This window comes from Danio rerio, chromosome 9, assembly GCF_049306965.1.
Source record: "Danio rerio strain Tuebingen ecotype United States chromosome 9, GRCz12tu, whole genome shotgun sequence".
NCBI classification, from domain to species: Eukaryota; Metazoa; Chordata; class Actinopteri; order Cypriniformes; family Danionidae; genus Danio; species Danio rerio.
In genome coordinates, this window is record NC_133184.1 from 57,467,501 (window position 1) to 57,492,500 (window position 25,000).

General features: G+C 39.9%; 1 protein-coding gene across 4 annotated transcripts in view; it reads left to right on the forward strand.

Annotated features, from left to right (window-relative positions):
* anos1 (anosmin 1) overlaps positions 1-25,000 on the forward strand; it is a 105,028-nt gene that overhangs the window by 45,552 nt on the left and 34,476 nt on the right. For all 4 annotated transcript variants that reach the window (XR_012385713.1, XR_012385714.1, XM_073913340.1 and 1 more), the window contains 5 exons: positions 8,395-8,457; positions 8,934-9,156; positions 18,259-18,443; positions 20,590-20,719; positions 24,523-24,728. Coding sequence is in view for 2 of the 4 variants with exons in the window: in XM_073913340.1 (XP_073769441.1) it covers positions 8,395-8,457; positions 8,934-9,156; positions 18,259-18,443; positions 20,590-20,719; positions 24,523-24,728 (807 nt within the window). In the remaining 2 variants the exon portion in view is untranslated. The remainder of the gene's footprint in view (positions 1-8,394; positions 8,458-8,933; positions 9,157-18,258; positions 18,444-20,589; positions 20,720-24,522; positions 24,729-25,000) is intronic.

A 25,000-nucleotide genomic window follows, 5' to 3' on the forward strand; every position in this document is an offset into this window, starting at 1 on the left:
TATATAGCACGTTTTTACGCAGCGGATGCCCTTCCAGCCACAACCCATCTCTGGGAAATGGTAAATTACCAATAATAAACAATTTCATCAAATATATGATTATAATAATGTTAATATATATTGTTTATACCATAAAATAATATACTATTCCACCACCTAACCCTAATCCATATGCAGAATATTGTAATGGATATGATTAACATGCAATTTATTAATATGAATTTGATATATATGCAAATGATGGATATGAATGTGACAAATATTCACGCCTGCAGGATTGTCAGTGTCTTGCTCTTGTTCCGTCAGTGTTTTGTAAAGCCTCTCCTTGAATCCAGCACAATAACAGAAATTATTAATTATAACACTTTGTTAATAACCACCTATTTAATAAACTATGACATCAAATATATTGTTAAAACAATGTTCAAATATATTGTCACCATGAATAAAATAAATGACTTATACCATGAAATATTATGTTGGTCCACATAACCCTAATCAATATGCTGCTGGAAATGATTAATATGCAAATTATTAATATGAATGTGTTGAATATGCAAATGATTGATGTCAATATGACAAATATTGTATTGCTCTTGTTCTGTCAGTGTGTTTTAAAGTCTGTACTTGAATCCAGCATCAAGAGCTGTAATTAATTGTGTGAATTACCACCTATTTAATAAACTATTGCATCAAATATATTATTATAATAATGTTAAAACATATCATTTCCATGCAATAAAATTACTCATACCATAAAATAATATGTTAGTCCACCACCTAACCCTAATCAATATGCTGATGTATAATGATTAATATGAGTCTTATGAATATGCAAATGATGATTATGCACACCTGCAGGATATTCAGTCTCTGCTCTCATTCTGTCAGTGTTTTTAAGGCTTGTGCTTGAATCCAGTACCAATAGCTGTAATTCATTTATTATAATTGTTAATAACCACTTATTTAATTAACTATATCATCAAATATATTGTTATAATAATGTATCATGAACTACAATTACTCATGCTGTGAAATAGTATGTTGCTCCACCACCAAATATGCTGAATATGAATAACATGCAAAAGATGAATATGCAGATGATTAATATGAATATGCACACCTGCAGGATGTTGAGTGTCTGCTCTTGTTCTGTCGGTGTGTTTTAGAGCCCGTGCTTGACTCCAGTCTCACGCTTCATTTAGTGCAGTATTTTCCACACTCGTCTCCCTCTAGTGTGTATTAGCTCAGCTGTCGCCTGTGTCCCATTTGTTTTTCCACATTTTTCCTTTCTGATCTTGTCGTGACGTGTGAAGTGAGCGAGTTTGTTGTGAATGAATGCCTGAGATCTGTTTCTGTTTAGTCGAGCAGAACCAGTCCAGCAGAAACACACTTAGCAACACCATAAACACACACACCATCACTCTACAGTCAACACACACTCGAGTCAACTTCAACATGCTGAACTTGGGCGTCACTTGTCTTGATTTATTTTCTTTGTGTCAACTTCTTTCAAATGTGGAACAATAATAGATGATCAGCCAATGGGAATGGAGTTGGTGTTTAATATGTAGATGAGCTGTGCGTGATTTGACTGTGGGAGGGGCTTATTTTATGTTTATTTTATTTGTGAGTTCAGTACATTTTATATCGTCTATCCCCAATAGTTCTAGCCTTTACTAGGCCGGGAGACGTTTCAGTGCAGACTTAACATGTTCTCCCCTTGCTGGCGTGGGTTTCTCTCAGGTTCCCTGGTTTCCTCCAACAGCCCAAAGTAATGCATCATGAGTACATTGACTAAACCAAATTGGCATCACAGTCAAGTTCTTAGCCTACAATATTTTCCCTCATAAAGTAATGTGTTATTAGCTACATAAGTGGGGAGCTCTCGAGATCTACCGGAGCTCAATCTCCACTCGCTCTGCAAACGGGAGGGAGCCCAGGGCTCGAGGATCAACTGAGCTCAGGGCTCTGTCCCAGGACAGCATGCCAAACACGCTTTATTATCAGTCATCAGCTTAGTGTGAACTCTCGAAATATGCTAATAATCTAGTGTTGGTAAATTGACTGACCTGTCCTGCCATCTAGAGTCCTAAAACAGTTTTAATGTGGAATCCGTTTGAAGCCAAACAGCATTGCTTTATCCCGAGCACATGGAAATGTCTGATTTGAGTTTGGACATGCGCTTCATCCTCACACTCCATTTAACAGCAAGTAAATGTTTGGCTGCCAATGGCACAATAATGACAGCGCTGCTAATGAGCTAATTAAAATCCCATAAACGGGTCAGCTCACTTACTCAGCACTTCTCACAGCATCTCTCTGCTTTTATGCGTTTTAAAGACGACGCCAAGTCTGGATGATGGATTCGTGCTGCACTTTAAGCAACTGTTGTTGTCTTTAAATGCTGGATTGTTGTCATTGTTGGATGTTTCGATTCTAAACATTTAACAGATAATGATAATGTAATTTTTAGATTTTTAAACTCAAAATGATATTAAAAATTCAGAATTGAAAGATTTTTTTTAAACTCAAAAAATAAAAAAAAATTTATTTTAAACTAATGAAACGTTTTGAAAGAAAAGATTTTGACATTTAAACTCAAAATATTTTACAAATTCAGAAGTGATGTAAATTAATATGTACAAATTCGTCTGAAAAGTAAAATCATAATTGTGAGATGTGAAGTCAGAATTGCCAGATGTTAAACTCTGAATTTCGAGACGTTAAACTTAGATCTGTGAGACGTAAACAGATTTGTTAAACTTAAAATCTAAAAGAGTTAAAAAACAAATTGAGATTTAAAGTCAGAATTGAGAGCTGAAAGACAGAAATGTACAAAAATTCTGAAAAATAAAGTTAAAATTGGTACATGTCAAACACATAGTGGTACATAGTGTGAGTACACTCTAAAAACTGCAAGTTTTGAGCTTGAAAATGTGAGACAAAACGTAAAGTTATAAATGCAAGCCATAAACTTAAAAATGCAAGACGTAAATGTGATGTGATGTGCAAACGATTGCAACATGTTAAAGTCAGAAATGTGCAACGTAAACCAAAAAATGCAAGTTGAGAACTTGAAAATGTTAGTCAAACTCAAAAATGCAAATCATTAACTTTTGCGATACATTAAAGTCAGAATTGTGAGACGTAAGCTCAAAAATGCAAGATATAAACTCAAAAATGCACAGCGTAAAATTGGTGTAAGCTCAGAAATGTGATGTGCAAAGTTGCGAGACTTTAAAAACAGAATTGCTAAACGTAAAGTTATAAATGCAAGCCATAAACATGACAATGTAAGACGTAAATATGATGTGATGTGCAAACAATTGCGAGATGTTAAAAGTCAGAATTGTGCAACGTAAACAAAAAAAATAAAAGTCGTAAACTTGAAAATGAGACGTAGGGCTCTATTTTGACGATCCATGCGCAGAGCAAAGGGTGCAAACGCTTTCAGGGCGTGTAGGATCCATTTTCGCTAATATAAGGACGGAAAAATCTGCTTTGCGCCGTATGTTTTGAAAATAAACCAATCAGAGTCTTATCTCCTATTCCCTTTAAGAGCCAGTTGCGCCATAAGCGCATTTGCTATTTACATGACGCAAAGTAAGTGTAAGTAGAAAAACTGAGCATTTCACAAGCAAGAAAACAGTTAAACAGAGCATCTACCGCGCGAGAATGAGAGATAAGGCATCTCATAATTCACTTTCGCTCTCTTGAATAGGGAAACCTTTACACACAGACATCAATTAGCCTATAATAATTAATAACTAATAATTTCGTTTGTTAAGCGCAAATAAACTACTATAGTTTCAAAACTATTTCTAAATTCAGTTCTAATTTCCAGCAAATGGATAAATGAACAATAATAATGAAGTGTGCTCAAAAACCTGAGTTATATCCTAAAACACATGCTGTGCCCCATATGGTCTACACCCTAACAGGTGAGCAAATCTAAGCTTGTTTTTAATAAAACAGATATAAATATGGATATAATAAATAATACTGCTAATAATAATAACATTATACAAAAGCAAATTGTTATGAATGAACTGAAAAGGCCTCCCTAGATGAAGAAGACATAAAAGCAGTGGTTTTTCATATTTATGTAGGCTAGAAAATAATATGTTTTGTAATATTTTGATCCTTTATATTTATATCCTACATATATCTTTATTATATCCTATATATATCCTTAATATTTTATATATTTTTCATATGTAAAGATATTTGCGTATTGCTCTACATCTTGTGTGTATTAAACAGTGTGTAAGCCAGGCGCACTCTGCCAGACAATTGACCGGCTTTGTTCTGTTCTAAAGAACAGACTACTATAGTTTCTCAAAATAGCAACGTGCCAAAACACGCCTGCTTTTTTAGACCAGAACGCCTATGGGCGCACATATGAGCGCAAATGCACCTTAAAACGACTCTTGCGTCAAGCTGAAAGTAGTAAATAACAATTGCGTTGCGTCTTGCGCCACATTGCGCCGGGTGTATGACAGGACCCGTAAACTCAAAATTGTGATGTGCAAACAGAATTACGTTACGTTAAACTCAGAATTGCGAGACATAAACTCAAAAATGCGAGACATGAATTTAAAAATACACAGCGTAAACTTGGTGTAAGCTCAGAAATGTGATGTGCAAACAGAATTGCGTTACGTTAAAGTCAGAAGTGTAAGGCATTAACTAAAAATGTAAAATTGTAAACTTGATGTGAATTCAGAAATGTGATGTGCAAACAAAATTGTGAGATGTTAAAGTCAGAATTGCGAGACATAAAGAACAAATTTGTGACAAACTCAAAAATGCTCAGCGTAAACTTGACAAAAATTCTGAAGTGATGTGCAAACAGAATTCTGAGATGTTAAACTCAGAATTGCAAGAAGTAAACTTAAAAATGCAAGACATAACTAAAAACTGCACGTCGTGAGCTTGAAAATGTGAGACACAAACTCAGAAATGTGACGTGCAAAGTTACGAGACTTTAAAAACAGAATTGCTAAACGTAAAGTTATAAATGCAAGCCATAAACTTGAAAATGCAAGACGTAAACTCAAAAATGTAATGTGCAAACAACTGCAAGACGTAAACTGAAAAATGTGAGACGTAAGCTAAGAAATGCATGCTGTAAACTTGACGTGAGTTCAGAAATGTGATGTGCAAACAGAATTGCGATATACGTTAAACTCAGAATTGCGAGTCGTAAAGTCAAAATGTGAGACGTAAACTCAAAAATGCACAGCGTACACTTGACGTAACCTTGAAATGTGATGTGGAAACAATTGTGAGACGTAGAGTCATACATGCGAGCCGTAAGTCACACTAGTATTTTTGATTGTATTTGGACTGTGCAGTCAGTAGCAGCGGCTGTATGCAGAGCAGCAGGTTGGTGTTTCTGGTTTTGGCTCTGCTGCTGTGGTTTGGGACTGACCCAGCAGTGCTTCAGCGCATTTGCTCGTTTGTCCTCTTTCTCTTTGCGTTTGTTGGAGTGTGAGTGAGGAATGATTCTCAGCCCAATGCACTGATGGATGGATCTGGTTTCTGATTGTGCTGTCATCATTTACTCACACTAATGCTTTCCTCTGTTACACACAGCACATGATCAGGCTGTGTTCATGTGGAGCAGAACTTAATCATGAATGGCTGATTTTAGCTTCGCTTCAGGCCTTCATCAGCCCGTCTGGGTTTGTTTTGGGCTTAGAAACCAGATATAAATATGACTGTTGTCACTGATCAAGCAAATTTACCTCATATATTTATCCAGTAATTTGCAGCTATTAAATGTAACTATTTAATTTACATGTCTGTGGTTTACTTGTGGGAAGCACGGTAGTGCAGTCGCCTCACAGCAAGAAGGCCCCTGGTTCGAGCCTTGGCTGGGTCAGTTGGCATTTCTGTGTGGAGTTTGCATGTTCTCCCCGTGTTGGTGTGGGTTTCCTCCAGGTGCTCTGGTTTCCCCCACAGTCCAAACACATGCGCTATAGGGGAACTGATCAACTAAATTGACCGTAGTGTATGTGTGTAAATGTGAATGGGAGTGTATGGGTGTTTTACAGTGATGGGGTTGCAGCTGGAATGGCATCCGCTGCGTGAAACATGTTAGATAAGTTGGCGGTTCATTCCGCTGTGGTGACCCCTGATTAATAAAGGGACTAAGCCGAAAAGAAAATGAATGAATGAATGAATTGTTTACTTGTATCAATAAGGAAATCTAATATTTATTATTCTTACATTTTTTTTTAAACATTCTGTTTATTGATTGATTTTAGTGTTTCAATGTTATATTTTTAAATTTGTATTAATGTGGTTTATTATTATAATTATAATAATAATAATAATTATTATTATTATTATTATTAGTTTTTATTTTTAATTATTTAATTATAATTTTTTTTGTTAATTATTTTAATTATTTACAAAATATGTCTTCGTTTAATTCGTGTGTTTTAAAAATTGCTGTTATTTTTCATTGTGATTATTGATTGTTTTTTATTTCAATTTTCAAGTTTAATTAATTTTGTTTGTTTTGATTGATTTTGATTTAAAACTATTTATTTGTGCAGTTTTATTAGTCAATTACAATTTATATTCATAACACATTTATGTTATGCATTTTATGCTCATTATTTAAAAATTTGCACTTTAAATGAATGTTTTCATAATTTAATTATTGTTAAATGTTTAATATGAATCCGCTTTATTTTAAAATAAATTTTTACTTTTAGAATTAATAAATTAGTAATTAAATGTTTCTAGTTTAACATAACTTGTTTAATCTTATATTTTACTAGTTTAATTAATGATTATTAGTAATTGCTTTATTTGTATATTAAAATTGTTCAAAATAAAACAGATTTTTTTTGTCTTTTTTTAATTGTTTAAAGTTGCTGTATGTAAGTTTCTGACTCTTCTAAAGCATAACAACACCATAATATGTTTGCAGATTTTTCTGAAACATGCTCAGTGAACATTCTTTATCTGAAAAACAATGCTAAAGTCAGATATTCTGCTTTGAACATGTGCGTAACGTGCTGGAACGTCTGTCTTTGCCAGTTTAGCCAACTATATTTCAGCCCTCTGGGTTGCCAGATGGTGGAAAACAGCGTATTTCATTCATTCAGTCAGGAAGGCTCTTAAAGCATGCGTCCGTGACTGAAATGCGACCTCCGGTGGACAGTAGCAGACTCCGAAATGAGATGCAGATTCAGAGTTCCACATGAGGTTATTAATTTGCAGATAATATAAATATTAGGAGTGTAAACTCTAGATGAGCAGGTTACATTGTAACCCTATGTGTTAACAGCATGCTATGTGACAAGATATGCAGCGATGAGCAATTTGGCTGTTTGCACCAAACAAAACAGGACAGAAAAGTAAATGCAGCCATTCAGAAGCACAGAATAGAGCACTCACTGCACTCCAGCACAAGGGTAAGCTTTATAATCTAATGAACACATATTAAACCTCTTTAACATGGTTAAATGTAGATGCTGAATCACTGATATGTGTTGGCTTGCTCTGAGGAACCTGAGCTGATCATTGTCAGTTTTCTGTTGTTCAGCTGTGAGAAATTGAAGCTGTTTCTCAAATATAAATTTCAGGTGTTGGGCAGGTCAAAAACTCACTTTAATATGGAAAATATTTCTTCTATCGGATGTTGTTGCTTTTATTTAAAAAACAGTTCAACTATCCGTTAGGCTGGATAGTGAGGTACATTCACATCAATCTGGCAACCTGCACTTGCGTAGTCTTGTCAGAGAAATGCAATACGGTAAAGTCTAGATCAGATATGCGGCCGGCCGGAAGTGCGATATGCACATTAATATGCCAGCATTTTTATGACACTGTATAACAATAATGAATAGTTTTACAATACTGTGACCGTTGGGTTTTGGGCTGGGGTAGGAGTTAAAACATACAGTTTATAGGGTAATTTAATAGATAACATAGATAATACCTTACAACTACTGTTTCTACATTACTGTGACGGTTGGGTTTAGGGTTAGGGTGAGGGTAGATGTTAATAAAATACTATAAATGGGTAATTTAATAAGTAATAGAAATTATTCTTGTTAACTTCCGGCCGCTAATGTATCCGATCTAGCAACAACCCTGCAACACCGAGTTACATACACTGGGTTGCATACTGCTCCTTTAATACTCAATGATCTGTTTGTTTCATTTGTTTGTTTTAATATTTAAATCAAATTTAAACCATTTGTGTGGTAACGTCATCTAACGAACATTCAATTATTAATGTGTATCTTTAACTAGTTACATGTGCATGTAAATTGCTGCAGATGTAATGCGTGAATGGTTTGTGGTCCAGGCTGTTGTTCATCATGTAGATCTGACACTCGTCTCCTCTTTTCTGTGTTTCCTCCTCAGTGTCTGGAACCGTGCCGAGCCTCATGGGACCTGAAGGAAAACCAGTGTCAGGATCTGTGTGAGGTGTGTGTGTGTGTTCCAGCTGCAACCTAGTACTGGGAAAGACCATACACGCTCATTCACACACACACTTTTATACTACGGCCAATTTAGTTCATCAATTCCCCTATAGCGCATGTGTTTGGACAGTGGGGGAAACCGGAGCACTTGGTAAACCCACACCAACACGAGGAGAACATGCAAACTCCACACAGAAATTACAATTGGCCCAGCTGAGGCTCGAACCAGGGCTCTTCTTGCTGTGAGATGATTGTGCTACTAACTGCACCATCACATCGCCTTTTCTTCTCCATATATTTCCCAAATGATATTTACCAGAGCAGGGAATTTAATGTAAAATAAATTATGTTTAACTGAAAAATAAATAAAAATGTGAAATAAGTGATGATAATTATACCCGTGTCCATATGGACAGAGCCTTAGAAACCTGCAGATACCCTGAATGCAGCTCACCTGTTGAATCTGTGCTGTGTTTTCAGACTCAGTTTCCGAAGAAGCACTACGAGTGTCTGACGAGCTGTGAGTTTCTGCGGTCGGTGCAGACACTGAAGCAGGGCGAGTGTCCGGCGGAGGAGAAGGCCAGCGGGTTTGAGGCCGCATGCGTACAGAGCTGCGACTCTGACAGCGACTGCACAAGTCTGAAGAAGTGCTGCTCTAACGGCTGTGGACACACCTGTCAGACACCCAAGAACGTTTATAAAGGTATACGCTCTCTTAAGGACTGCACTTGAAACACTGCGTTCACCCCATAAAGTCGTGAAATCTGAATTGTAATACATAAAAGTTCGAATTGCGAAATGTAAAGTCTTGTAAAGTTGTGAAGTGTAAAGTCAGTATTCCAAGATGTAAAAGTCTGAATTCCAAGATGTAAAAGTCAGAATTGTGAGACGTAAAAGTCAGAATTGCGAGAATGGCGAGACGTATAGTCAGATTTGCAAGACGTAAAGTCAGAATTGTGAGTTGTAAAAGTCAGAATTGTGAGTCGTAAAGTCAGAATTGTGAGTCGTAAAGTCAGATGAGTCGTAAAGTCAGAATTGTGAGTAGTAAAGTCAGAATTGTGAGTAGTAAAGTCAGAATTGTGAGATGTAAAGTCAGAATTGTGAGGCGTAAAGTCAGAATTGTCAGACGTAAAGTCGGAATTGTGAGATGTAAAGTCAGAATTGTCAGACGTAAAGTCGGAATTGTGAGATGTAAAGTCGGAATTGTGAGACGTAAAAGTCAGAATTTCGAGAATGGCGAGACGTATAGTCAGATTTGCAAGACGTAAAGTCAGAATTGTGAGTTGTAAAAGTCAGAATTGTGAGTCGTAAAGTCAGAATTGTGAGTCGTAAAGTCAGATGAGTCGTAAAGTCAGAATTGTGAGTAGTAAAGTCAGAATTGTGAGTAGTAAAGTCAGAATTGTGAGATGTAAAGTCAGAATTGTGAGGCGTAAAGTCAGAATTGTCAGACGTAAAGTCGGAATTGTGAGATGTAAAGTCAGAATTGTCAGACGTAAAGTCGGAATTGTGAGATGTAAAGTCGGAATTGTGAGACGTAAAAGTCAGAATTTCGAGAATGGCGAGACGTATAGTCAGATTTGCAAGACGTAAAGTCAGAATTGCGAGTTGTAAAAGTCAGAATTGTGAGGCGTAAAGTCAGAATTACAAGACGTAAAGTCAGAATTGTGAGTTGTAAAAGTCAGAATTGTCAGACGTAAAGTCGGAATTGTGAGTCGTAAAGTCGGAATTGTGAGACGTAAAAGTCAGAATTGTGAGATGTAAAGTCAGAATTGTGAGACGTAAAGTCGGAAAATCGGAATTGTGAGACGTAAAGTCGGAATTGTGAGACCAAATCAGAATTGTAAGACGTAAATTTAGAATTGTGAGACATAAGGTCGGAATTGTGAGACGTAAAATCAGAATTATGAGACGTAAATACAGAATTGTGAAACGTAAAGTCAGAATTGTGAGATGTAAAATCAGAATTGTGAGACGTAAATTCAGAATTGTAAGACGTAAATTCAGAATTGTGAGATGTAAAGTCGGAATTGTGAGACGTAAAATCAGAATTGTGAGATGTAAAGTCGGAATTGTGAGATGTAAAGTCGGAATTGTGAGACGTAAAATTAGAATTGTGAGAAGTAAATTCAGAATTGTGAGACGTAAAGTCAGAATTGTGAGACGTTAAGTCGGAATTGTAAGACGTGATAATGTAAATGGATTGTAAAATAAAAAGGTTTTAATTTAGTTTACTCCCCAATATTTTAATATAAATTTATGTATTTATTGTAATCTTTAAATTATAAATTTGTATTATTTTTTTTAAAATTTTAACAAATTACTATTATTATTAATTGATATTTAGTGTTCTAGAATTTTTTCCTGGCTTAAAATTATTTTCAAAATGACAATTATTACAAATTTAAGTGCTAATAAGATTGACTAGATTTATAGTCTTTATTAGATTGAATTGTGAGAAATAAACTAAAATTGTGAAATAATTGGTGTCGAGTGAGCGTTATAATATTTTCATGGTGGTGTTTTTATAGTGCAGATTAAGTGTACTGTACGCGCGCTCTATAACTCTTCAGTTCTGATGTGGTTCTGCTTGTCAGATTTGCTGGTTTCGCCTCATTTACAGAAAGTCATAAAGGCTTTTATTGAAATCCAAACCCAATCAGCCGGAGTCTGCGATGATCTGCGTGTAATCGCTTCTCTCTGTGCCACTGCTGGAAAACATTAACAGACCAAACCATGCCTCTCAGATGCGTCCGCTCGCATTTATAATCTTAATTCAACCAATTTTTACCTTCAAACGATTATGAAAATCTGTACAAGTCAGTGCAGTTCGACTAAACATCTGGTGGTCACAATGTCTGGACCATATACAGATGACAGTTTTTCTTTGTCAAATATTTCCCAAATGATGTGTAATAGATTCAGGAATTTCTCACAGTATTTCCTCTAATATTTGTTGTTCTGGAGAAAGTCAGATTTTATTTGGGCTAGAATAAAAACAGTTTTTAATTGTTTTAAAGCCATTTTAAGGCAGTATTTGTTTGGGTTGTCTACAGAACAAACCACTGTTATACAATGACTTGCCTAATTACCCTAACCTGTTACCCTAATTACCCTAATGCCGAGTTCAGACTGCATGACTTTCAAAGTAGTCGTGTCACAGATGTTTTCACACTGCATGACTATCTGGGGTAGCACTCTGTTGGTGCTGTGTTTACAATCGAAAGGATCCCCGACAACTTTGTCTAAACGACATCTCTCACAACTAAACACAAATGACAAGTGACATGGCAACAACGCGAGATCACATAACAAATGTTTAGTTATTAACCACATAATGAGAAAGAAGTCTTTGGTGGGGAAGAAAGTGTACTTATTTTGCTCTCCTGGCTTGGAAAAGAATGAGCAATTTCCCCTAGACTTTCCCCTTTTTCTTTGTTGTGCCGGTTGTGGTATTGCTCAGATGACAAGAAGCTCCAGATATTCTACATGCCAAATATCTGATGGGTGTCAGCGACTCATGGGCGATTCTTTCAGATGGTGTCTTTGATAGTTCACATGTGTGATTGTTACTCGCGTGAACGAGCACCCATTTACCTGCGATTTCCGGCATTTGTCGACAAGTCAAAATTGTGGTTAAAATCATGCAGTCTGAACTCTGCATGATTTGCGTAGTTAACCTAATTACCTTAGTTAAGCCTTTAAGGGCCCTATCATACACCCGGTGCAAGGCGCGACGCAATTGTTGTTTGCTAGTTTCAGCTTGGCACAAGAGTTGTTTGACGTTTTGCGTCACGCTGTTTAAATAGCAAATGCATTTGCGCTCAAATGTGCGCCCATAGGTGTTTTGGTAAAAAAGAAAAGGCGTATTGAGGCGCATTACTGGCGCGTTGCTATTTTAAGGAACTTAAATAGACTGTTCAATAGACCTGTCATGTTCACCAGCGAACAACCACCAGATCTCGCTGGTAAACACTCACTCATAAAACTACATATCTGCCTTCTTCTGGACTACATATGCATACATGCACTTCTCCTAGACACTCACGCCTGCTCACTCATCTAGCTTGATTACATTAGCACACCTGAGGACTTTCAGAGACTGATTAACACACTATTTAAGCCACACATTCACCCCTTCAGTTTGCCGAGTCTTGTTCACTGTAAAGTAGCATTACAATGCGTTTTCCTTGTCTTGTTTTCCTGTGTTTTGAACCTAGCCTTGTTTATTTAGTTATCCTTGTCTGCCGCCTGCCTTTCGACCTCTTGATTGTTAAGCTGACTACGATTCTGGATTGTCCTCACATACCTGTTTGCTCCCGTATTGACCACTGCTTGCCTGACTGTTAATAAACCTGCATATTGGATCCTATCTTCTGTTGTGGTGTTACTCCCCGGCGTTACAAGACCAGATCAAAGCCGGTCTATAGTCCAGCGCAGAGCGTGTTAGTTGTGCGCCTCGCTTAATACACACAGGATGTACAGCAATACGCAAATATCTTTACATAAAAAAAAGAATTAAAGGATTAAAGAATTATTATTTTCTAGCCTAAATAAATATAAAACCCATACTTTCATGCCTTCTTCATCTCGGGAGGCTTTTTCAGTTCAATTTGCTTTTGTATGATGTTATTATTATTAGCAGTATTATTTATTATATGCATATTTATATTTGTTTTATTAAAAACAAGCTTAGATTTGTCCACCTGTCAGGTTTTAGACCATATGGGGCGCAGCATGTGTATTAGGATATAACTTCATTTTTTGACCACACTTTGTTAATATTGGTCATTTATTAGTTCGCTGGAAATTAGAACTGAATTTAGAAATAGTAATGTTTGCGCTTAACAAATGAAATTAATTTTACAATTAACGCATGTTTCCCTATCCACGAGAGCGCAAGTGAAAGGAAATAATGAGGAGGCTCATCTCTCATTCTCACGCTATAGATGCTCTGTTTAACTTTTCACAGTTTTTCCACTTACAAAGTCCGCCATGTAAATAGCAAATGCGCTATGGTGCAAGGCAAAGGGAATGGGAGATGAGACTCTGTTTGGTTTATTCCCAAAACACACCTATAACTTAAATAACTAAAAGAATAAGCTCAACCCTGTTAGACCATGCTCCACGGCGCAAAGTAGATTTTTTTTGTCCTTAAAATAGCAAAAGTGGATTCGGACACGCTCTTAATGCGTTTGCGCCCCGCGCTTTGGACTTTGTGCATGGATCATCAAAATAGAGCCCTAAATGTCACTTTAAGCTGAACACTAGTGTCTTGAAGAATATCTAGTCTAATATTATGTGCTGTCATCATGACAAAGAGAAAATAAATCAGTTATTAGAGATGAGTATTAAAACTATTATGATTAGAAATGTGTTGAAGAAATTTGCTCTCCATTAAACAGAAATTGGGGGAAAAATATACAGGGGGCTAAAAATTCTAACTTTAACTGTATTTAGTACATAATTTACATGAAATATCCATAAAAAATGTTTACAGCAGTGTAGATAAACAAAAATGTTTAATAATTGAACCAATAATGGTTGTATTGAAAGAAAAAAAAAACCTGTCTGCATGTCTATGTCAATACTTTTTTTTTTAAAAAGTGAACTAAATTATTGGCGGGGACATTTTAATAGTTGCTGGATATTGTTGGGGACGCGTCCCCTCTGTCCATGCTAAATCTGCGCCCTTGGACAATCCATATTGCGCCAGTCAGTTTCACTTTTATTAATTTAATCAACTTTGACCACAATGAGCCAGGCTTTACAAACTATTCACAGCGCTGAAAGTATTCCCCTCAGAAGAATAAACTCAGTCGGAAAGAAGAGAGAACAGAAACTGATTGTGAGAGTGAATCTTATGGAGCGATGCACTTTGCGTCTGTGCAGCCGGTGTGTGAGTGAGACAGCCCGCAGCCCTTTGGTATATGCGGACACTTCCAAAACTGAGCAGCACAAAGGGAAGAAATCAGTGTGTTGAGGATCTGTTCAGTGTATTATTGAGCCTTTTCTCATTTAAAGTTTCAGGTAGGCCTACTTTGTGTGTGAAGAGCAGATAATAACCTTCTCTACTCCAGCGTTGTGAATGCGATCTGCTGATCTAACACACACAGCACAACATAATGTAGAAACTAGGGGTGTCACGATTTCGATTTTTTTATCGGAATCGATCAAAATTTATGCTCAATTTTGATTATCGAATCAAAAAATAGAATCGTCGATGCTGCCACGCCCCCATGTCACGTCAGCTTGGCTTGCCAAGCGGGAAAAACAGGCTTGTTGAAGTGCTTGTTAAACTGCAGAAGCAGGAGACCCGTCGACAGAGCTTAAACCCTCTCCTCTTTCAATGAAGTCGCCGGTGTGGAAGCATTTTGGATTTCCAGTGAGTTATGTTGACAACGTTCGTGTTGTCGACAAAAAAACACAGCTTTGCAAGCTCTGCTATGTACGTATTACGTACGGTTCGTCCGATAGACAACACCGGCATCACGATCCTCCGCCCGCCCCCGTTGCAAATCCGCTGGTGAAAAGTGCACACTCAGGCCCTGTTTACACTGTCTTTGTTTTTAAACGGCATTTTAGAACGACAACGATTTGACATCCACAGTGGCGTGTAGCATTTCTGAGCAGCCCTCCTTCCTCTCTACCTCTGAAAATGCACATCACGTGACCACACACACACAGACGCACACACAGCCATGCGCTCGAGACAGCAGGTCCAGGCAGTCAGAGGACTGCTTCAATCTTTCACTCACTTGTACTCAGTCATTTTAGCGAACACCTCAGATACTGTTGGCTGGTTCCTGTTGGTTGTGCACCTTTTTTACCGACGCCATTATAACGACACAGATCACTGCCTATTCACGAGTCCCGCAGAAAAAGTGATTGACAGGTGGAATTATGTGTGTATCTTGCCTTTATTCATTTACTGTATGATTTGTTTATGGGTAAAACAAAGACCATGCAGGTCAGGTAGTTTAAACGGTAGGCTACTAATAATTAATTGGTCATTAATTAATTAGTTATTCATAATTGAAAATCGAATCGTGCCTTTAGAATCGAAAATGTAATCGAATCGAGGATTTGGAGGATCGTGACACCCTTAGTAGAAACGGCAGCGATCTCCATGTTGCAGGTCAAAATGAAGCCATTTAATGCAGAACTAAATGCATTTCACCACTGATTATTTAAACTAACAGGAACAAATAGTCTTGGAGTTTTTCATGTTGTCATGAACGCGAGACAGTTTGACTTGTGAATGAATGGAGAATGACTGAAAGGTGCAGCGACGGGAAACGCTGAACTGAACATGAATTTAACCACTTGAATATTCGTCTGTGCTTCACATTAAACTATCAGAACATTTCGGATATGGTAGCCCTACATGACAACTTTCTTGTGCTCTTTAATAGGCTACCTTCATGGCTTAGTTGGCTTAAAAACGCACTATATATAAGATCGGATGTGAATCAATACCAGCTGGCCGATACCCAATCCAGCTAAAATATTCTGTATTAAAGCCATTTCTGATCCAAACATCGGGATCGGTGCATCTCTAGATAAAATTTTTGGCGCGTCTGCCACCAAAACGGTCACAATTTCGAGCCCTATTAAAGTAAACATTATCTGCAGTGCTGCTCTCTTCCCTGCTCCGCTGATTTCTGGATCGTCATGTGGAAGAATTTATATTTTTTATTGTATGGATTGAGGCATGTACGGGTGTTTGAGCTGCGGCTGTTGTGAAATCCTGCATGTGTTTTCCTGCGTCAGCGGCTCTTCATCACAGCTGTAACGAATCCACAGCAGAGCCTTTTCTTCAAAAGCTTTGTGCTTAATAAACCTCTGATTTATGACATATGGAGTCATTTCAGATGTCTGCGAGGGTTAAGTGGAAGTCAGAGGCGTACAGTACAGATTCAGCATCAGCGCACACGCTTTTTTATTAACGTTTTACACTAAAGCTAAATTATTCGCTCTCTTGTGAAGTCTTTATTCTGTTGCATATATTTCCCAAGTCTTTGAATAGAGCGAGGAGATTTTCACAGTATGTCCTATAGCAATTGTTCTTCTAAAGAAAGTCTTATTTCTTTTAGTTTGGCTGCAATAAAAGCAGTTTTAGGGTCGATATTATTAGCCGCCTTAAGCAATATTGGTTTTGGATTGTCTCCATGACTTGCCTAATTACCCTAACTTTACCCTTATTAACCTAGTTAAGCCTTTAAATGCCTCGTTAAGCTGAATACTAGTGTCTTGAAGAATATCTAGTCAATTATTATTTACTGTCATCATGACAAAGAGAAAATAAATCAGTTATTAGAGATGAGTTATTAAAGCTATTATGATTAGAAATGTGTTGAACAAAAATCTTCTCTCCGTTAAACAACACTTGAGAAATGTATTTTATTAAAGAATAATTTTGACTTGTACTATATATGAGCAATATCACACGAGCAGCAGTGTGATATGGCTGTATATGGGCACTGCTACTAGAGCCCAAGTGAGTGCCAATATACAGCCATATTGCACTGCTTTGAGTGTAATACAACAGTTTGACGGCATAATCATGTGCTCTGATGAGTCTCCATTTCTGCTGCCACATTCGGATGGTCGGGTCAGAATTTGGCCTCAACAACATGAAAGCATGGATCATCCTGCCTTGTATCAGCGGTTCAGGCTGGTGGTGGTGGTGTAATGGTGTGGGGGAGATTTTCTTTGGGTCCATTAGTACCAATTGAGCATCAACGCCACAGCCTACCTGAGTATTGCTGCTGACCATGTCCATCCTTTTATGAGCACAGTGTCTCCATCTTCTGATGCTACTTCCAGCAGGATAACGCAGCATGTCATAAAGCTCAATCATCTCAGACTGGTTTCTTAAACATGACGATGAGTTCACTGTACTCAAATGGCCTCCACAGTCACCAGAGCTCAATCCAGTAGAGCAGCTTTGGAATGTATTTTCAGTAGCTTGTTGAATCTATGCCATGAAGGATTAAGTCAGTTCTGAAAATAAAAGCGGGTCCACTAGTAAGGTGTACCTAATAAAGTGACCGGTGATTTTTTTATTTATATATATATATATATATATATATATATATATATATATATATATATATATATATATATATATATATATATATATATATATATATATATATATATATATGTAATATATATATATATATATATGTAATATATATAATATATATGTGTGTTTGGACTGTGGGGGAAACCGGAGCACCCGGAGGAAAACCCCACCAGCACAGGCACAACATGCAAACACAAAAACACACACAACACAAACACAAAAATGCCGACTGACCCACACATATAAATATATATATATACACACACACACACACACACACACACATACACACACACATATATATGTGTGTGTGTGTGTGGGTCAGTCTTCATTTTTGTGTTTGTGTTGTGTGTGTTTTTGTGTTTGCATGTTGTGCCTGTGTTGGTGTGGGTTTCCTTCGGGTGCTCCGGTTTCCCCCACAGTCCAAACACATGCGCTATAGGGGAACTGATTAACTTAATTGGCCATAGTGAAACCGCTGCTCTTTCACCAACGTCACTGTAGAGCTAGTGCTTGAATGATTCTCTAGCGTAATGCCTAAAGTGATGACAAAACAGCTGATTTTGCTCACATTTTAGGATTATAAGGCTGAACAGCATGAAATGCCATCAGTCTACAGAGATTTCCCAGTATTTCTCTGTTGCAATTGGGAGATCACAATAATTAACTACTGTGTATTGCATACTCAGATGTGACCTGTCTTCATATGTCCTGCAGGGTCTCCTCTGAAGCCGCGTAAGGATCTGCAGTTTGTGGAGCATCCGTCAGGTCAGCTGGAGCTGCGCTGGTCCTCACGCTTCAATGTGTCTGTGGAGCCGGTGCTGTATGTGCTGCAGAGACGCTGGAACTCTGGGATACACCCTACTGAAGACCACGCCACACACTGGAGAGACATCGCTCAGGTCACACACACACACACACACACACACACACACACACACACACACCCTACTGAAGACCACGCCACACACTGGAGAGACATCGCTCAGGTCACACACACACACACACACACACACACACACACACACACACACACCCTACTGAAGACCACGCCACACACTGGAGAGACATCGCTCAGGTCACACACACACACACACACACACACACACACACACACACACACACCCTACTGAAGACCACGCCACACACTGGAGAGACATCGCTCAGGTCACACACACACACACACACACACACACACCCTACTGGAGACCACGCCACACACTGGAGAGACATCGCTCAGGTCACACACACACACACACACACACACACACACACACCTTACTGGAGACCACGCTACACACTGGAGAGACATCGCTCAGGTCACACACACACACACACACACACACACACACACCCTACTGGAGACCACGCCACACACTGGAGAGACATCGCTCAGGTCACACACACACACACACACACACACACACCCTACTGGAGACCACGCCACACACTGGAGAGACATCGCTCAGGTCACACACACACACACACACACACACACACACACACACACACACACACACACACACACACACACACCCTACTGGAGACCACGCTACACACTGGAGAGACATCGCTCAAGTCACACACACACACACACACACACACACACCCTACTGGAGACCACGCCACACACTGGAGAGACATCGCTCAGGTCACACACACACACACACACACACACACACCCTACTGGAGACCACGCCACACACTGGAGAGACATCGCTCAGGTCACACACACACACACACACACACACACACACACACACACACACACACACACACACACACCCTACTGGAGACCACGCTACACACTGGAGAGACATCGCTCAGGTCACACACACACACACACACACACACACACACACACACAAACACACACACACAAACACACCCTACTGAAGACCACGCTACACACTGGAGAGACAACGCTCAGGTCACACAAACACACACACAAACACACACATACGCACACACACACACACACACACAAACACACACACACTCACACCCTACTGGAGACCACGCTACACACTGGAGAGACATCGCTGAAGTCACTCACACACACACACACAAACACACACACCCTACTGAAGACCACGCTACACACTGGAGAGACATCGCTCAGGTCACACAAACACACACATACACACACACACACACACACAAACACACACACACTCACACCCTACTGAAGACCACGCTACACACTGGAGAGACATCGCTCAGGTCACACAAACACACACATACACACACACACACACACACACAAACACACACACACTCACACCCTACTGGAGACCACGCTACACACTGGAGAGACAATGCTCAAGTCACACACACACACACACTCACACACACACACATCCTACTGGAGACCACGCTACACACTGGAGAGACATCGCTCAAGTCACACACACACACACACACACACACACACACACACAGACACAAACACACCCTACTGAAGACCACGCTACACACTGGAGAGACATCGCTCAAGTCACACACACACACACACACACACACACACACACACAGACACAAACACACCCTACTGAAGACCACGCTACACACTGGAGAGACAACGCTCAGGTCACACAAACACACACATACACACACACACACACACACACACACACAAACACACACACACTCACACCCTACTGGAGACCACGCTACACACTGGAGAGACAACGCTCAAGTCACACACACACACACACACACACACACACACACACACACACATCCTACTGGAGACCAGGCTACACACTGGAGAGACAATGCTCAAGTCACACACACACACACACACATGTGAAGAGGAATGATCAGTCTGTCCTCTTTACTCTACAGCTCTGCTTAATGCTTGATTCTGATTGGCTGATGAGCACTCTAAGGTGTTTGGTTATTGTCAGATAAGCACACAGTTAAAGTAGTGCCGGCAGGTTTTGAGTGCATCACAGCGTGGCCTGAGTGAATATCTCAGATTCCAGTCAAATGTAGGTGGCTTGTGACCCTTTACCTCTGCATGACCTCCGACCTCTGCACCCACAGGTGAGCGAGGAGCGTGTGGTGCTGAGCGATGTGCGTCCCAGCCGCTGGTATCAGTTCAGGGTGGCAGCAGTAAACGTTCATGGCACACGGGGGTTTACTGCGCCCAGCAAACACTTCCGCTCGCACAGAGGTCAGTCTCAGCATTTACACCATGTTTACTCTGTTTACTCCTATTGGAAAAACCTGGAAAAGTCATGAAATTTCGGCAAGGCATTTTCCAGGCCTGGAAAAGTTTTGGAAAAATAAATAAACCCAAAATGTTTTAGAAAAGTCATGGAAACAACAAATATCTGTGCACTTAAATAAATTTGAGATGATAATATTGGGTAAGTTTCAAATACAATTGCGATGTCTATCTCTTCACGTGACATCTCTGTGTGGGGCAAAAAGCCACTTGCAGTTTCAGCTTCACCTCTCTTTCACTTGCATTCATCATAATTCAAGATACATTTTAAGTGTCATGTCCAGAAACAATCTCTAACTACAGAGGTAAGATAATGTGGGAGTAAAGGCTAATTTGCAACCCGGGCTCATTGTGGAAACGTAGCCCCGCGGAGGTTTCTGCGGACCGCGATTTACATCCCGGGAGGTACGTATTTGAGCGGTTTTTGTTTTTCGCGGATCCGCGAGAGGCCGCTGTGCGCGCTTTTTCGCGTCTCGGGCGCCTCTCGGGAGCGCGCGCCGTTCACGCTTGCGCCGTTCTCGCACGAAAAGCCACCGGATCGGCCGACTCGGCCACCCTCCTCTTCCTCCTCCTCCTTCCCTAAACCCGAGCGACGGTTCGCAAAAGCTGTCCAGAAAAAAAAAAAGCATAAGCCCTCGTCTTCGATTTTGACCGCGTTTTCGGATCCCGCCACGTTCTCGCTCTTATTTTTCAGATTCCGTTTTTCATCTTACCTGATTTCTGGAACCGCTGTTCCCTGGACTCGATCCCGGTCGTCGTCCCCGCGGCCGGCTCCTCCTCCTTCTCCTCCGGGGCCTCCGCTCCGCCGACGCAACGCTGTGAGCTAAGCAGACAAACTGGTTGCATCGGGAAAGCCCTCCACTCGGAGGCCAGCCGTCGGCCGGCGAGCGCGACGAGGAGGAGCGGAGCGGCGCCACACCGCCCCGCAGCGTTCGCTCAAAAAAAACTAAACGCGTACGTACGTACCTCCGGCCACGTAAATCGCGGTCTCCAGAAATGTCGGCGGGGCTACGTTTCCAGAATGAGCTTGGGTTGCTAATTTGTGCTAATTCAATAAGTCTTGTAGACACAAGACAGCATTTCTAAACATTTTCACACAAGATATTTTTGATATGCTGTAATGAATTTGAACTAACATTTTTTTCTTATTTACCACATGCACGTAGACATTATTTGAAGCATTAGGTCATCAATATTTATCTGAAAGTTTTGGAAAAGTCCTGGAATTTTATTAGTAAAAATGTGTATGAACCCTGCCTATTTTACTCTGTTTACCACACTGAGAAACACTCAGGGGAGCCAAAGCATGTGTTGCTTTTCAGGATGCTGGAAATGTTTGAGTTTAATTTAGTGCTTTCATGGTTTGAAAAGTGCTTAGATTTTGGACAAAGTGCTTTAAAGGGGTGGTCCACTATCATATCATGTTAAACTGCAGCTGATGTGTACTGTAGCTGTGTGAATATAAACAACATCTCTGAATGTAAGACGCTCAAAGGTCAATGCAAAGGGAGACCTTGACTTTTACAGAGTTAGCTTAGCAAAGCCTACAGTCAATGAAATTTGGGGACTACAAACAAATACTTCCGGGCTAGTGAGATCGCAAACGATTCAGGTTACATGCATGACCACGCAATGTGACGTGGCCAGAGGTGCTGTAATGCTATAGCAGAGACAGCTAAAATGCTATTTCCACAGAGCTTATTCTGTTTCTGTATTTGGGTTCCCAGAGGACACGACACAAAGAGAGAAGAGCCTACAGTTTAAATTATTATGTTCCAGAGACTTATAATAAAGATATAGCTCTAGCATTTGACAAAGGACAGCTTCTAGAATTTCTCTCAGTTCATTTCTGGATTCGGCTGAAACTCCTCAGATTAGGAGCAGCTCATCATGCATTTTTCCAAAACGCCTCCCTTTTCAGATGTCTTTGTTTTCCCCCATCCACACTGAGACGGAGCAGCAGTGTTTCAGAATGAAAACGGCCTCTCCGGTGTTTCCAAAACGCTCTGTTTTCGGCGCTCAAAAACTCCGGCGTAGTGTGGACGGATGGCGTAACCGTAGCAAAACTCATGCAATTTCAAACTAAAATGCATCAGTGTCAAAAGCTCAAAGTGATACTGCTAACAGCTACACTGACTGGCAGTGTTTACACAACAAAGGCACAGCCTGTGCAAGTAGGGGTGTGATGCCTTTCATGTTGATGTGGAGCAAATCCACGAATCACAGCTCATTATTTAATTCTATTCAATTCACCTTTATTTCCATAGTGCTTTTACAATGTAAATTGTGCCAAAGCAGCTTCACATAGAAGATTACAGTTAATTGAAACAGTGTCAGTTCAGTTTTCAAGTTCAAGAGTTCAAGTTCAGTTTAGCTTAGTTCAGTGTGGTGCAATAATCAATACTGAGAGTCCAAACACTGAAGAGGAAATCCATCCATGCGCAGCTCTACAGATCCCGAACCATGCAAGCCAGTGGCGACAGCGGTGAGGAAAAAACTTCACCAGTTGGCAAAAGCGAAGAATTAAAAAACCTGGAGGGAAGCCAGGCTCAGTTGGGCACGACCATTTCTCCACTGGCCAAATGTCTTGTGCAGAGCTGCAGTCTAGGTGCCGGAGGCTGGAGAATTCTGGACCTCAGCGAAGACTCGTCTGTCCCTGGAGCGTCACAGGAATCAGTCTCATGCTCTCCACTCCTCCATGACCACCACAGCAGCTGCCGAGGATACGGCCTGGTCCAGGATTACGGAAACCTTGGGATCATCTTGTCGCTGGTCTTGGGTCAATTCAGTGGTGCTGCATAGTCTCTGAGGGCCTCGGGATGAGTATCCCCAGGTGGAAATAGAGCATAAAGAGAATAATAAGCGTTACTGGCATATGCTATGTTAGCTGACCATCAGAGGAATTAGGAAATATGACAGTGGTTTTCATGTTAGCTGAGTAGCTGTATATAATCAAAGTAAGATATATGAACAAATACCAAGACTTTCTACAAATAAAGCATGAGCACACATTGCTTTGCATCTTATAAACACAAACAAGCCTTAAAATACACTGTGGACCACCCCTTTAATTTAACCCCTATGTGTTGTTCAGATTGACTCCCCTTTGGTTATGTTAGGGATGCTTTTGCTCCATTGACTTCCATTATAACCACGTTTATTGATTGCAAAGCCATGACAGCATATGTTCATGCATTCCTGATTGTTGCTGGTTTCCCCTGTTGGGATTAAAAGTTGTCATTTTTACAATCTTTGCAATCAACAGCAAAATTATAATGAAAGGATAAATGGACAAACACAGGCCAAATTAAGAACAACCCAACAGCACAAAGGGGTTCAACAATAATTGAATGTGTTATATACTTTTCAAATATGTAATATTTCTATATTTTATGTTTGGGAGTAATATAATATACATTTTATGACATTTAATAAAGATTAAAGATGTAAATAAGTGCATTTATGAAGTGTGGCTCACACAGGCGAGTGACCTGGACAAACCACCTGTAGAAACACTCTTCTTTTCTCCACCTTACTCCAGCGCTTAATTCTCTGAGTTCCTCTGTATAATCAGCTCTTCATGTGTGTATTGCCTCTTCTTGTTTAATTGCTGAATGTCTCCTTAGTTGTCAGTCGTTTAGGACAATAGTGTCTGCTAAATGACTACATGTAAATAATGAGTGTTGTGTCGTAAGAAGTGTTCAGTCCTGATGTTGCTCTTCTCTCTGTGTGTGTGTGTGTGTGCTCAGATCCGTCTCCTCCTCCTTGTCCGTCTGCTCTGCGTGTGGTGAACATGAGTGTGTGTGCAGACGGTCTGCTATCGCTCCGCATCCACTGGAGTCTCCCTGCAGAGTCTGATGTTCCTGTTCATCACTACAAGATCTTCTGGAGCAGCACACACACACCGACGAAGACACTGACGAACCACAGGAGGAGGAGGAAGACCAGCCACGGGGTAAACAACACTGCAGACACACACATTCATACAGAAACATTCAATCAGTTTCCTTCGGCTTAATCCCTTTATTAATCAGGGGTCGCCATAGCGGAATGAACCACCTGTTATTCCATCATATGTTTTAACACAGCGGATGCCCTTCCAGCTGCAACCCAGTACTGGGAAACACCCATACACACTCATTCACACACACTTATACACTACGGTCAATTTAGTTCATCAGTTCCCCCTATAACGCATGTGTTAGGACTGTGGGGGAAACCGGAGCA